This window comes from Schistocerca americana, chromosome 4, assembly GCF_021461395.2.
Source record: "Schistocerca americana isolate TAMUIC-IGC-003095 chromosome 4, iqSchAmer2.1, whole genome shotgun sequence".
NCBI classification, from domain to species: Eukaryota; Metazoa; Arthropoda; class Insecta; order Orthoptera; family Acrididae; genus Schistocerca; species Schistocerca americana.
Genome location: NC_060122.1, coordinates 478841853 through 478856675, shown reverse-complemented (window position 1 = coordinate 478856675; position 14823 = coordinate 478841853). Strand labels below are relative to the sequence as shown.

The window sequence follows — 14823 nt, the reverse complement described above, 5'->3', positions numbered from 1 at the left end:
AACACAAAGATCAAAACCGACTAAAAGTACTAAAAGTATCAACAGGCTAAACCTGGGGCTGTATACCTGTACCATTATCCTAACCTATAAATTCCCCATCAGCTCCATCTTATGTTCATGTTGCCTAGATTTCCTTCTCCCCTAATTTTTTTAAATCTCTTGAAATGTATGAAATGTATCTGAAATGAATATAAAGAGAGAAAGAGGGATTTTGGATAACACTGTGATTTAGTATTTGCCCAATGTATTCCTTTGGAGTAATGCTGGTAGAACAAATAACATTGTTGTAAATTATCTGTTTGAGGCGAATTTTGGTATAAGGCTGTCGTGTAGGACAGCTTGCGAGAGAATGGACGTGAAGTATTGTTGAGATAGAAATCATTTATACGTAGATAATGAGTGAACAGTCTCGTTTCTGGATCATCCAAGACAGTCTATCTGAAACGATCTCACAATGTACGCGCATTTCTCCTCGACACCTAACTTGCCCAACTGGGATCTTATAACAGTCCATTCACTACCCACACGTTTTTCTCTCCCCGGAGCGCCTTCGGATCCGATACATCAACCACAAAACCCAGTCCTGGCATCCAATGTCCTATCCAGGAATCACTGATCCAGGTACCCTACTGATTATTCACATCCATTTCCCACCCTCCGTGCACCTTTGTGCCTTATGCAACCTCTCTTGTCGGCACTTCAGTCAACTTCACAACCCAACAATGAAACTCGACCCAAGATAGACGCTTCTTTCCAAGCCTAGTGACATTGCTCCGCCTCCCTCCACCTCAACGACTTTTAATTGCTACCTGCGGTTTCACAGGACCCTGTAGTCTGCGGTTTCACAGGACCCTGTAGTCATACTCATCATTCCACATCCGTCATGAACATCATAATTTTCGTACACCACCATCATACCATTCCTCCTTGACAGCGCTAAAATTACGTACGATCAGTGATTATATTTTAACCCTAGTATAAAAACGTCTAAAAAGTTTTAAAAATGATAAAAATTGTCCATAAATGTATTTTTTTTATAAGTTATTTATTGTCATCTGTTTTGCGTCTCTTAAAACCTCTTTTAAATATGTATAGTCATCGGAAGAGACCTATTTTATCCTTTGCCAGCATGCCCCTCTGTGGTAAATTCTAAATAACAATATAAAAAGAAGAAGCGATGTCTTGATCCCTTTAAAAATACTTAGCCTCCACACGTCCCTTCGTTACCAAACTATCGATTCCTTGGTGCCTCATAAAGTGTTTCTATCACCTTATGCCTTCTTTTGGTCTAGCTGTGCTTCTCCAGTCTGTTAAATATTTACTCATTAGTTATCTGCTATATCCATCTAATTTTCACCCTTTTCCTGCGGCATCACACATCAGAAGCTTCTGTTCTCTCCTTGTCAGAACCAGAACTGTGTAACGTCCGTGCCTAACCTTGGTGCAAGACCAAACTCCAGACAAACACCTTCGGAAAAAATTCCCAACATTCATTTTTATAGTCGATGTTAACAATATTTTTCTTACTCAGCAATTCTTTTCTCGCTGTGGGCAGTGCGCATTTTATATTCTCTTCACTTTCAACCGCCGTCAGTTGTTCCGCGGCCCAAATAGCAAGACCCACCTACTTCTGCAAGTGTCTCAGATCTTGGTCCTTAGCATCAACTGATTTAATTCGCCTTTAAACCATCACGCTTGTCTAATTTTGTTGTTATTCATCTATCAACCTCTATTCTGAACATTGTCTATACCATTCTACTGATCTTCCATGACCCTTGTCATTTTGACTGTGCGACAACGTCATCGGCAAACGTACAAGTTTTTGCATCATATTTTCCCTACACTTTGAGTCACCTGCACGTTCCTCTGTGTGACAGATTGAATAACGGAGGGGATTGGCTACAACCCTTCCTCACGCCCTACAAAACCATTGGTTTCCTTTAATGCTCTTCGATTCTTATAACTGCAGTCTAGTTTCTGCATAAGTCTTAAATAACCATCTCTTCCTGTATTTTATCTCCACCACCTCAAGAATTTGAAAGAGTGCTTTTCACTCAGCATTTGTCGACATTTTATTGGAGGTAAAAGTCGTAGACCTGATATTGGTAGTCAGTGTGACAGAGAAGAATGGAGTGGCTGAAACGTTCAGTACCAATGCATTGCTCACAATCAGATAGTAGATGGCCATCATATGGTCAACAACGGGTATATTCAGTGTTTTGTTTTAGCTTTTCTTTGTGTTCGCGTTGTTTTAATTCCTTTTCGCTCGGCAGATCAACTTGTTCTGGTGAATCTTATTCTTTTCTGGCAGCCTTGAATCTTCTGCCTGAAAATTTTTCTGTTCACTGAATGGAGTTGTGCACGGCTCAGCTCTCCTTTGAGTGTACAGATCTATGTTATTGTTTCAAGTTTAGTTTGAGAGAGAGTTTCGTACAATTTCACAACCTGGTTAGTTAATCTGGTTGTTTCCATTACTTTAATATGCTCACAGAATTTTAACCTGCATTTTTCGTGTCTGAATAAATGTTGGTGTACTTTTCAATTTGTTTTTTGAGTCTGTATGGTCCTTCTTTAATACAGGGTGATTCAAAAAGAACTTTACAACTTTAAAAATTCATATAAATTTACTGAAAGAATATATAGAGATGGATTTAGCGTTGTTTTGCAGGGAAACGCATACGTTTTTTTACCTTAAACTAAAGGTGTTGTGTGTGCCTTTCGTTGGTTATCCTGCGCACATCCCACCGGAAGTCAATTTCTTCTCAAACTCGCTGTAGCATTGCAGGTGTAACTTACACAGTGGCGGCGTAAATTCTTGCTCTAACAATGGGAGGTCGCCAATTGTGAAATTCAGACTCGATTCATACTGCGCATAATAGAAGCTCATGGCCAGAGGTGTAATGTGGCAAAGCACCAAGATGCACTTCTCAGCCGTTGTCGAGAAAATCGACAGTTAAAAGAAACCGTTGCGGTGAAATGCTCTCTACGATTAATAATTTTCTACAGCGTCGTGGCGCAGCGGTAAGCGCTCGGGTTCGTAATCCGATGGTCGCCGGATCGAATCTAGCGCAATGCATTTTTTTATTATTAGTTTTTTTGTAATTCATTAATGATTTGCTTATGCATGTTGGTGAAGCAGGATCGCTCTCCAATTGTACCGCCTCCATTTTTCCGTTGCGCTAGGGACCGCATTTATCTTCTTTCGAAGTTAGCAGGCAACTACGCTGTTATGCGGCGGCTCGTTTCGGCCCATTCAACATCTGTCCTTCAAGTGTAACGAGACAGTAACGGAGTTTATATTTCATACCTGCCACAGAAAATTTGTGTTCGTGGGGTTTCTGTTCTAATCGAACGTTTGACTTACGCTATACGTATTCGTTTCGGAATATCGTTTCTACGTTAACTATACGTGGTTAACATTATGAAGACAATTAATAACATTTGTGAAATACAACTTTGTTTGTGGAAAACATAATGATGTTCGAAGTCGCCAGTTTTTCCACGACAAACGACTTTCAACAACTTATTATATGCATAATTGTTGCAATATATATATATATATATTACAAGAAACAAATACAAAAAAAAGTTACATAGCGCGAGATTCGATCCGGCTACCTTCGGATTACGAACCCGAGCGCTTACCGCTGCACCACGACGCTGTAGAAAATTATTAATCGTAGAGAGTATTTCATCGCAACGGTTTCTTTTAACTGTCGATTTTCTCGACAACGGCTGAGAAGTGCATCTTGGTGCTTTGCCACATTACACCTCTGGCCATGAGCTTTCATTATGCGCAGTATGAATCGAATCTGAAATTCGCAATTGGCGGCCTCCCCTTGTAAGTTGAGTTAGAGAAGCCGGCACAGGAGGTACAGACACGATATCCTTGGTGAATCCCCAAAGAGAAAATCGAGTGGTGTTAAGTCCGTGGAACGTGGGGGCCATGCAATTGGCGCATCACGGCCAATCCATTGTCCTGGAAAATTGTCACTGAGAAACTCCCGGATGCCATCCAGGCAGTGGGGTGGTGCACCATCTTGCATGAAGTAAAAATTTCGTTCTTGGTCATCCTCTTCGATCTGTGGCATCAAAAATTGTTGTAACGTATCTAGGTACTCTATCCCATTGATGGTTCTCTCACGGAAAAAAAGGGTCTTTATGCTTTGTTTTAGCTCAAAGCACAAAAAATGTTCAGTTTAGGGCTATCATGAACATGTTGCAATGTTTGATGCGGATTTTCACAGCCCCAAGTCCTATAGTTATCTGTGTTAACTTTGCCACTTAGAAAAGATAATTTCGTACAAAAAATGTTCATCCTCATGTAATCGATTTATCATATCCTTACAAAAGCTCTTGCGAGCAATTTTATCAGTGTATTTTATTCCAGAATGAGATTTTCACTCTGCAGCGGAGTGTGCGCTGATATGAATCTTCCTGGCAGATTAAAACTGTGTGCCGGACCGAGACTCGAACTCGGCACCTTTGCCTTTCGCGGGCAATTTCTCTACCATCTGAGCTACCCAAACACGACTCACGCCTCGTCCTCACAGCTTTACTTCAGCCAGTACCTCGTCTCATACTTTCCAAACTGCTTCTGTGAAGTTTGAAAAGTAGGAGACGAGGTACTAGCTGAAGAAAAGCTGTGAGGACGGGGCGTGAGTAATGCTTGGGCAGCTCAGATGGTAGAGCACTTACTCGTGAAAGGCAAAGGTCCCAAGTTCTAGTCTCGGTCCGGCACACAGTTTTAATCTGCCAGGAATTTTCACTGTCTTTTATTGCTTGTACGGTCGTAAACCTGTACTGTTTCAAATGCAAACGGTTCCTCAACACACGCCAAATAGTCGTCTGTGGGATTTTCAGTTCGCGAGATGCACGCCTGGTCGATTTCGTAGGGCTCTTGATAAAACGTTGTCTCACTTGCTCAACAACGTCGTCAGATGTGCTTGGACGACCTGATGATTTCCTAGTTTTACCGAGCACCCTGTTTCTACAAAACATTTATGTCCTTCAAAAATTGCAGGCTTACTAAGAGGATCTTTAGCGTACTTGGTACGGCAATTACGCGGGACTGTTGTCGCTGACTTCGATTTTCAATGCAAAACACACAGATCGCACGCTCGGGTCCAGTCAAGGCAGCCTTCTTTAAGTAACTCAAGTGACAGTAGCACTCCTTGCGGTGCGATTCGGCACTAGAGCGTACGAGAGATAAGACTTGATGTATTTCCCTACAAACTGACACTACAGTCACCTCTACAGGTATCGTGAATTAATTTATATGAATTTTTGAAGCTGTAAAGTCCTTTTTGGAGCACCCTGTATAATTTTGACTTATATTTGCCTAATTATTTTTCGTTCTCTCCCTCTGAATTCTGCAATATCTCCCTTTCTATTTTAAATCAGCGTTTCATCGCCATAAGGACGGTCTGGTTTGGTGATTGTCTTATAGTGGCTGGCTTTTGTGTAATGAGAGATTCATTTCTTTTTGTGGCTACCTTTCTTAAGCTTGAAAGTTGTTTCCATTTTGCGACTAACGAATTTTGTACCAGTGTTCTTGTTGGCCAGTTCCTTGTGTAATTTCGATTAAGTTCATGAACAGAGAACCTCTCTTAATTTTCCCGTATGTATATTTTTTGAACTGTTACTAGATGTGTATTTGTTTTTTCGAATGATATTTGATGCCTTACTCTTTTAATATCGAATGTAGATTTAAGTGATAGGAAGTCTTTTCTGAAACTCCTTGTATGGAGTGTAGGCAGGTATGGAAGTGAAACATGGGTGACAAACAGTTTAGATAAGAAGAGAGTATATGATATTGAAATGTGGTGCTACAGAGGAATGCTAAAGGTCATTTGGGTAGATCACGTGACTGAAGAGGTACTGAAGAGAATTGGGGAGAAAAGAAATAGGAGGCAAAACCTGGCTAGTAGAAGGGATCGGTTGATATGGAAAATTCTGAAACATCAAGGGATCATTAGTGTACTGTTGGAGGGAAGTGTGGAGGGGAGGGAGGCGGGTAAATACCTTAGAGGGAAGCCAAGAGTGGAATATTGTAGGGAGGTTCAGAAGAATGTAGGCAGCAGTAATTCTTCGGAGAAGAAGAGGCTTGCACAGCGTGAGGTACATGGAGAGCGAGCCGTGCACGGTTCGTGTTCGTGCCATTTATGGTTTGTCATCTTCTATCACGGTACTGCTGTCTCGTTTTCTTATTCCATTTACTGGCGTCACTAACTTCCTGCCTTACTTGCCTGTGAGTGGCAGCAGCAGCGCTTATCGGTAAGTGCACTGTCGTACCATCTCTGGAACGACCGATAGTATTTCCGGATCGTTGTGTGTCTGGAAGTGAGTTCGGGACGGACCAGCAGTGCAGTTGGGGAGGAAGCAGTGTCGGGCACCGAGCGCCAGTGAGATGTGGATAGCCAGTACCTGCCGACCGCTGGCGACACGCATGTACTGTCCGACTGAAGAAGACTGGAGCGGCAACGACCATTGGTTGGCCGTTCGGTCGGTCATCTCATCGGCCGACGTGTATTTGATCTTTTGACCTTTTCCGGGTGTTGGGCAGTCGGGTGGTTGGGGCAGAGCAGCGAGGAAGTCTCCGTGGCGCGTAGTCAGGCCGAAGCCGCTGGCAGCGTGCACGCGTGGGCGGAGTTGTGAGGCGCTTCTTGCGAGGGTTACGAAGTTCGTCGCCCACCGATCCTGGACACTAAAGTTGAGCGCTCACTTGACCTACTATCAAGCCTCAACTGCTATCACATCTCCTCGTTTGATCCTGGTTGTCGCTTTCTGGGAGATTCCTGCGAGCATCAACGTGTGTTCATTGAAGTCGGCTAGAATTGCAGCCGTCTTCCTGTGTGGTGTTTAACTTAATTTAATTCATTCCTTCATTAATGAAGTGTACCAGCGGTATCTTCTGCCTTGTGGCCGTTGGCGTTCCGGTGACCTGCCCTGGTCGTTGACGTAGTTTTTGGCAGTGTATTTTCCCGTCGTGTTGATGCTGTCCAGCACGGGGTGTAGTTCGACAGCTGAGGTGTTGTTGGTACTTTTAGGCGTTTATTCTGACTTGACTGGATTGGGCACCAGTATCCAGAACGATGTTCTGTTGACACCTTGATGTCGTTTTGCTGGTCGGGCGGAGCAGAACTGATCTTGTTGGTTGGTTCGTCGACTGGCTTTCGGTTGGGTTGACTTCCGATTAAGAGGTTGTCAGTCTGGCTGCCTGTCTCACCTAAACGTGCGTTAGGTAGAAAATCCGAAGAAATTCTGGTCGTATGTAAAGTACACAAGCGGCAAGATGCAGTCAATAACTTCGCTGCGCAGTGCCGATGGTGCTGTTACCGACGACTGTGCCGCTAAAGCGGAGTTATTGAACGCAGTTTTCCGAAATTCCTTCACCAGGGAAGACGAATGGAACATTCCAGAATTTGAAACACGAACAGCTACTAGCATGAGTTTCTTAGAAGTAGATACCTTAGGGGTTGCAAGCAACTCAAATCACTTGATACGGGCAAGTCTTCAGGTCCAGATCGTATACCGATTAGGTTCCTTTCAGATTACGCTGATACAATAGCTCCCTACTTAGCAATCATATACAACCGCTCGCTCACCGATAGATCTGTACCTACAGATTGGAAAATTGCGCAGGTCGCACCATTGTTTAAGAAGGGTAGTAGGAGTAATCCATCGAACTACAGACTATATCATTGACGTCGGTTTGCAGTAGGGTTTTGGAGCATATACTGCATTCATACATTATGAATCACCTCGAAGGGAACGATCTATTGATACGTAATCAGCATGGTTTCAGAAAACATCGTTCTTGTGCAACGCAGCTAGCTCTTTATTCGCACGAAGTAATGGCCGCTATCGACAGGGGATCTCAAGTTGATTCTGTATTTCTAGATTTCCGGAAAGCTTTTGACACCGTTCCTCACAAGCTATTTCTAATCAAGCTGCAGGCCTATGGGGTATCGTCTCAGTTGTGCGACTGGATCCGTGATTTTGCTGTCAGGTCGCAGTTTGTAGTAATAGACGGCAAATCATCGAGTAAAACTGAAGTGATATCACGTGTTCCCCAGGGAAGCGTCCTGGGACCTCTGCTGTTCCTGATCTATATAAATGACCTGGGTGACAATCTGAGCAGTTCTCTTAGGTTTTTCGCAGATGATGCTGTAATTTACCGTCTAGTAAGGTCATCCGAAGACCAGTATCAGTTGCAAAGCGATTTAGAAAAGATTGCTGTATAGTGTGGCAGGTGGCAGTTGACGCTAAATAACGAAAAGTATGAGGTGATCCACATGAGTTCCAAAAGAAATCCGTTGGAATTCGATTACTCGATAAATAGTACAATTCTCAAGGCTGTCAATTCAACTAAGTACCTGGGTGTTAAAATTACGAACAACTTCAGTTGGAAAGACCACGTAGATAATATTGTGGGGAAGGCGAGCCAAAGGTTGCGTTTCATTGGCAGGACACTTAGAAGATGCAACAAGTCCACTAAAGAGACAGCTTACACTACACTCGTTCGTCCTCTGTTAGAATATTGCTGCGCGGTGTGGGATCCTTACCAGGTGGGATTGACGGAGGACATCGAAAGGGTGCAAAAAAGGGCAGCTCGTTTTGTATTATCACGTAATAGGGAAGAGAGTGTGGCAGATATGATACGCGAGTTGGCATGGAAGCCATTAAAGCAATGACGTTTTTCGTCGCGGCGAGATCTATTTACGAAATTTCAGTCACCAACTTTCTCTTTCGAATGCGAAAATATTTTGTTGAGCCCAACCTACATAGGTAGGAATGATCATCAAAATAAAATAAGAGAAATCAAAGCTCGAACAGAAAGGTTTAGGTGTTCGTTTTTCCCGCGCGCTGTTCGGGAGTGGAATGGTAGAGAGATAGTATGATTGTGGTTCGATGAACTCTCGAACCCTCTGCCAAGCACTTAAATGTGAATTGCAGAGTAACATGTAGATGTAGATATAGTATTACTTTCCCAGGCCGACCCTTGGAACCTTCTGGGCGCCGCTCCTTGTGTTTTACATACTGATTTCCTGTTTAGTATTAAGTACTTTTTGTGGCCTTCAGCCGAGTTTTAGCTTATTAAAATTTCAAGGCTTTTCTTTTTAGGCCTTAAGCCGTAAAAATGGTTTCTTGTTTAGTATGTGGCCTTCAGCCTAGTTTCAGCCTTTTAAAATTAAAATTGAAAATTCCTTGTGCCTAGGCTTAAAGCTGTAAATTTGTATCAAGTTCGTATGTGACCTTCAGCCGAGTTTTCAGCCTTTCCAAATCAAAAGCTGAAAATTTTTGTCTAGACCTTAAGCCGTAAGAAATATCTTCTAGTTTTTATATGGCCTTGAGCCGAGTTTTCCAGCTGAAATTAAAAATTGGACATTTCTTTGTCTGGGCTTTAAGCCGTAAGATTGTTTGGTTTTCGTATGTTGCCTTCAGCCGAGAGTTATGTGAAGTATTTTAGGATAAAGCCTTTAGCATATTTTAGTTGAAATTTAGAAGCTCTTCCTTTTAGGCCTTAAGCTATAAAATCGTTTTTTGCATGGTGTGTGGACTTCGCAGAGTTTTAATCTCTCTTAAATTAAAAATTCAAAATCCTTGTCTTGCCCTTAAGTCCTAAGATTGTTATTCTTTAACGTGAGGCCTTCAGCCGAGTTTTACACGAAATATTTTAAGATAAGGCCTTCAGCCTTCTCAAATTGAAAGCTCTTCTTCCTAGGCCTGAAGCCGTTAAATTGTTTTGTTGATATGCGGCCTTCAGCCAAATTTTCAGCCTATTTAGAGTAAACTGTCTCGGCCTTAAGCTGTAACACTGTTCTTGATTAATGTGAGACATTAAGCCGAGTTCTATGGGAAATATTTAAGCTAAGGCTTTGAGCCTATTTATATCGAAGATAAAAAACTTGAAGTGAAACCTCCAGAAGAACTCCTGCACCTCAATTCCTTGTTTAGGCCTTGTGCCTTGGATTTTCGATGTGGCCTTCAGCCGATCTAAGTTAAATCAAAGGAGGTCTTTCGTTAAAACGTTGAGAGTTTTGATTCTTGCTTGTGTAATTGTGTGTTTTAAGAAATAAAGTTTATATATTGAGTGCAACTGGCAGTAACTTATTTTGGCCACTTTACACAAATATAATCGATCCGCTCTGTCCTGCTAGCCCAGGGTTTTCAGAGAGCTGCATCAAACCAGTCTTCAGACTGAAGTCAACAACAGCGAGAATCTCTCTGCTGTTTTTACGCTGTTGGAATATCCTGACATAGAAACTCAAGGTCCTATGCGAAATCTAAGTATTCTACCCTAATATGTGTTCTTCCTAATTTGTCTGGGTCGTCGATTTTAAGCTCTATTTTTGTTTTCACCACTCTTGGATTCTGTTTGGTAGGAGACAGTTAAAAATTAATGGTTAGGGGCTTTAATGTTGTTTCGCTCCTACTGTCATTTCAAAATATTCTAACATTTCTTACCTGAATTTTACGTTAGATTTCGTATCATTTAGTGTACCACTAATAATTGTAGTGGTTTTGGGATTGAGACCTCGTTCTTTTAGAATGTGGAAGAGACACTTCGGGTCCTCTGAGTCCACGTATGTGTGTATTTATTTGTACGTAGTGTTTGTGGTGGGGACTTACGGGATCTGAGCCAGTGTGTTTTCTTGCACAGGCAGTGGCAGCCAGAGCCCAGGCAGGCTGTCGGTGCAGTGCCTGGAGCTGTCGGCGACGCAGCAGCGGGTGAGGGCTGGCGCCGCCTGCCTGCTCGAACCTCGCGTCGTGCTGTCTGCCGCCAGGGCCTCTCGCAACAGGGGCTCGCGCCAGGCAGCGCAGGCCCAGGTAGGCCAACCCACACGATCACTGAAGCACGCCTCGCTGAGAACGGACGAATGCAAGGCGAGGCAGCTAGCGTGGGGACCACACGGACTGGCCCTCCTGTGGGATGTTCGATAAGGATAGAAGGTGAAAGAATAAATTGAAATTCGTGCCACCGCCAGGACTTGAACCAAGGACTCCTGCTTACTAGCCACATGCCCTAGTCATTACACCACCACAACGTTGTGGCTATTTAAGTCGAAAGCCGTCCTAGCATAAACTTCAAACCATTTTTCCCAGTCTCACATCATCATTACAACCAACGCTCTACACTAGAATAACACCCGAGCATTGTACCTGTGGGGGACATTTTGCCTGTAAAGCATCTGTGGTAACCACAACGTAACAGTGGTGTAATGGCTAGCAATTCTATGTATTATGTCCCACTGGGGTCACAAATTTTAATTCATTGCTTCAGCCTCTATCTTTGTCAAAGATAAATTTGAGTCATATATATCTGCAAAAACGTAATTCCAACAGATTTACATGATACTGCTGACAGCGGTAATACACTGTCCACCCACATTAATGTGACCACCGTCAGAAGCGAGAATAACCAGCTTTCCAATGCGGATCTCTACAGGACGTGCAGGAAGAATGTCAGTGAGTTTGGGAAGGTACCGACAGGGATGCGGAGCCATGCCATCTCCAGGGCCTTGGGCAGCTGCATTAGGTCTCTCGATTGAGTATCCATGGTGCAAACAGGCCGATTGGGGTGGTCCGACAAATTCTCTATTGGGTTTAAATCCGGGGAGATTGGTGACTAGGGAAGTACGGTAAATTCATCCTGGTTCTCTTAGATCCACGCACGTACACTGTGAGCTGTGTGATACATTGCATTGACCGGCTGTCTTAGAAGCACGCACGTATACTGTGAGCTGTGTGATACGTTGGATTGACCGGCTGACTGGTGCAACAGTTCACAGTAAAAACAAACTGCATGTAGGGGTGGACGTGGTCCCCAAGGATATATGCGCACTTATGTTGATCCATTGTGCTTCGAGAATACCTTCCTCATAGATGCATGTTTGTGATGATCTGTTGTGTCTTCCATTGTGCCTCTGTCTGGACCCTTCTGATGATTGTTGCAGAGTGTTTGCTTTCAGACGTGTGACGCGGCACATGTCAACAGCCATCTATCTAATGGAGCATAAAACGTGATTCATCTGAAGATGTTACCTGTCGGCACTCAATGGGCGTTCAGTTGCAGTACTGGCGTGCAAACTCCAACCATCATCGCCCATGAATAGCAGACAGCATGGGTGCACGAACCAGTTACCTGCTGCAGAGGCTCATAAACAGCGACGTTCGCTGAACGGCGATTGAGGAGTTGCTGTTGGTAACCCTTTGGTTCATGTGGGCAATCAGTTGCTCAACAGTTGCATGTCTATTCTCCCATACACATCTCTGCAGCTATCGTTTACACCTGTTATCTATGGCCCGTGTTGCATCACTGTTGCTTCGGCACTTATGTTGCAATGGGTGGTATACTTTGACCTTGGCAGCACACGAACTGTCTACAAATTTAACAGTTTCGAATATTCTTCCACTATTTCCCTAAAAGCCAACGATCATGCCCTTTTGGAGTCTGATAAATCGCTCCGTTTCCGTATTACGACAACGAATGCACAGTTTTCCACATCCCCAACACACTTTATATACCCTCCGCTACCATTTGTGAGTAGTTATTGCATTGTTGACGTCGAGCATAGGCGGTGTTCACATTGATGTGACTGTACCATGTATAAGCTCAATCTTTTAAATTCGCGAAATAGTATCAGGGTGTTAAAAAAAGTATTCCGTATTTGGAGAGGTGGTAATATGGATACAAACAATACAAAACGTTCAGTAAACATACACTACAAAATGCACACGTTACGAGCTATGAACACTTTTTCATCTTCGCTATTCTGAAACACAGCTCTTCTAATGTGAGCTCTTTGTTGCTAACAACAACCTACAAAATGCTGTAACAAATGAGGACACATTTCTGTGTTATTCTTCATGGATATAGCATGCAGTAAACAGCTGTTAGCATTATTACTGTAATCAGCATTCACAATTTCGTCTGTGTGCTGCACACATATTAGCTCTACTGGAACTAGTTTGTGTTACTACAAATTTCTGAAAACCTTTAACAGTGTAGTTTTATCTTGCACTTCCCAGCTTACTAGAAGCCTGTTATTTCACACCGGGAATGGCAGACAGGATGTTCTGTTATAGTCTGGTAAATGTAAGCAACTGGAGATTGTACGAAATAGCAAGCACTTTACATTAGAGGCTCTTCTGTTTCACAGTAACGGAATGATGTGTTCTAGTTTGTTAGGTCATTTGTTTAATGCGTTCTATAGGTCGTTCACAACAGAAAAAAAACATGCAACAGAAGAAATGTCTTTCACGGTAGTATCGTTAGGGGTAAACTCACTGATTTTTATTTTATTTGACAATTTAGTATATTTGGTACATGGACATCCATATTTCTCAATAGTAAACTGCAAAATAGCAGTGTCCTAACTCTAGCCATTTTTGGTACATTCAGGTTTGAAGGCTTAAGGGGGCGTATGCCGTCATTAGTCAGGCATAATTTCCCTATTTTAAGATATCTGCTACTTAATAATGAGTTCACCTACAGACCTCAGTTTTTTGTTCATCAAGTATGTAGGCCACTTTGTTGGTATAATTTGTAAAAACTAAGACACATACTTCAAATTGTTTATGAAAAATGTTGAAACACACGCTTTCTGAAGGTTGTGCTCTAAGTTCGTGATTTTTTAAAAAATCAGACCTTCGTACAATGAAGCATTACAGACCTGAGTGAGTTAGTGCACCGTAACTGTTTAGTCTCAATATTAAGAATAAATAATAATGAAAAGCGGTTCGCATCGCAATTAATACTTATGACCTTCACTTAAAATGATCCCATTGGGAAAAATGGTCAAATTTAACGTACTTCCAAGCTTCTTTATAATCATTAGACTTCCAAGTTCTTGGAGGGGGGAGTGATGTGTGTGTGTGTGTTTTGCTGAAATATTTATATACCTGAAATAAATATATATCACCATATTTGTGCATCCAAGCTGAAAAGGCATTTAACAGTGAATTACAACATACATATCAAGAAAAATGATTGACAGTATTTTCAGCTTTCGCCCGTTTACATCTCTGGTCTACAGGTCAACCACATATACATTTTTCAAAAAATTTAAGGGAGCACACTTAACACTGTCCTCCATGTTAAATCTATTTTGATACAGACGGTATCTATGAACTTATTGCATGTTTGAGAATTTCGCATTGAATGAATGCGACAATTAAAATCATTCTCTCTGTATTGGCTGTATTATGCGTTTGATTGTCAGGTGACCCTCGGAAGGAAGTGAATACCGGTGTCCCATTGTTTTCTAGTGAAGTATACGGATGACAGTTGTCACTTGTATTCAAGCAAGAACATGCAATGCGACATATTAATGCAGAACAATCTGCAAGAGCTGTCTGTTTGATCGAAAAAGGATGGATTTTCGGTCGTGTTGCTATACGAAAAAGGAGTCCGCCCCCGGTAACTGAGTGGTCAGTGTGACAGAATGTCAATCCTAAGGGACCGGATTCGATTCCCGACTGGGTCGTAGATTTTCTCCGCTCAGGGACTGGGTGTTGTGTTGTCCTAATCATCATCATCTCATCCCCATCGACGAGCAAGTCGCCGAAGCTGCGTCAAATCGAAAGACTTGCATCCGGCGAACGGTCTACCCGACGAGAGGCCCTAGTCACGCGACATTTACATTTTTACGAGAAAGGACTGTACGATCCATCCTGTTCGAGTACCCCGAGTGACACACCAATATCTTGCAGCTCGCATTAAGTTCTGTCGTTCCCACGTCAACTGCCAACTTCGCCACTGGCGAAAAGTGTTATTTACAGACGAGTCCAGATATCCTCTGACGCAAAGTGATGACC

General features: G+C 42.6%; 1 protein-coding gene across 1 annotated transcript in view; it reads left to right on the top strand.

Annotated features, from left to right (window-relative positions):
* Positions 1 to 14823, top strand: part of LOC124613562 (chromatin modification-related protein EAF1-like) — a 46492-nt gene that overhangs the window by 10715 nt on the left and 20954 nt on the right. The window contains exon 3 of the mRNA XM_047142276.1: positions 10667 to 10833. Coding sequence (XP_046998232.1) covers positions 10667 to 10833 — 167 coding nt within the window. The remainder of the gene's footprint in view (positions 1 to 10666; positions 10834 to 14823) is intronic.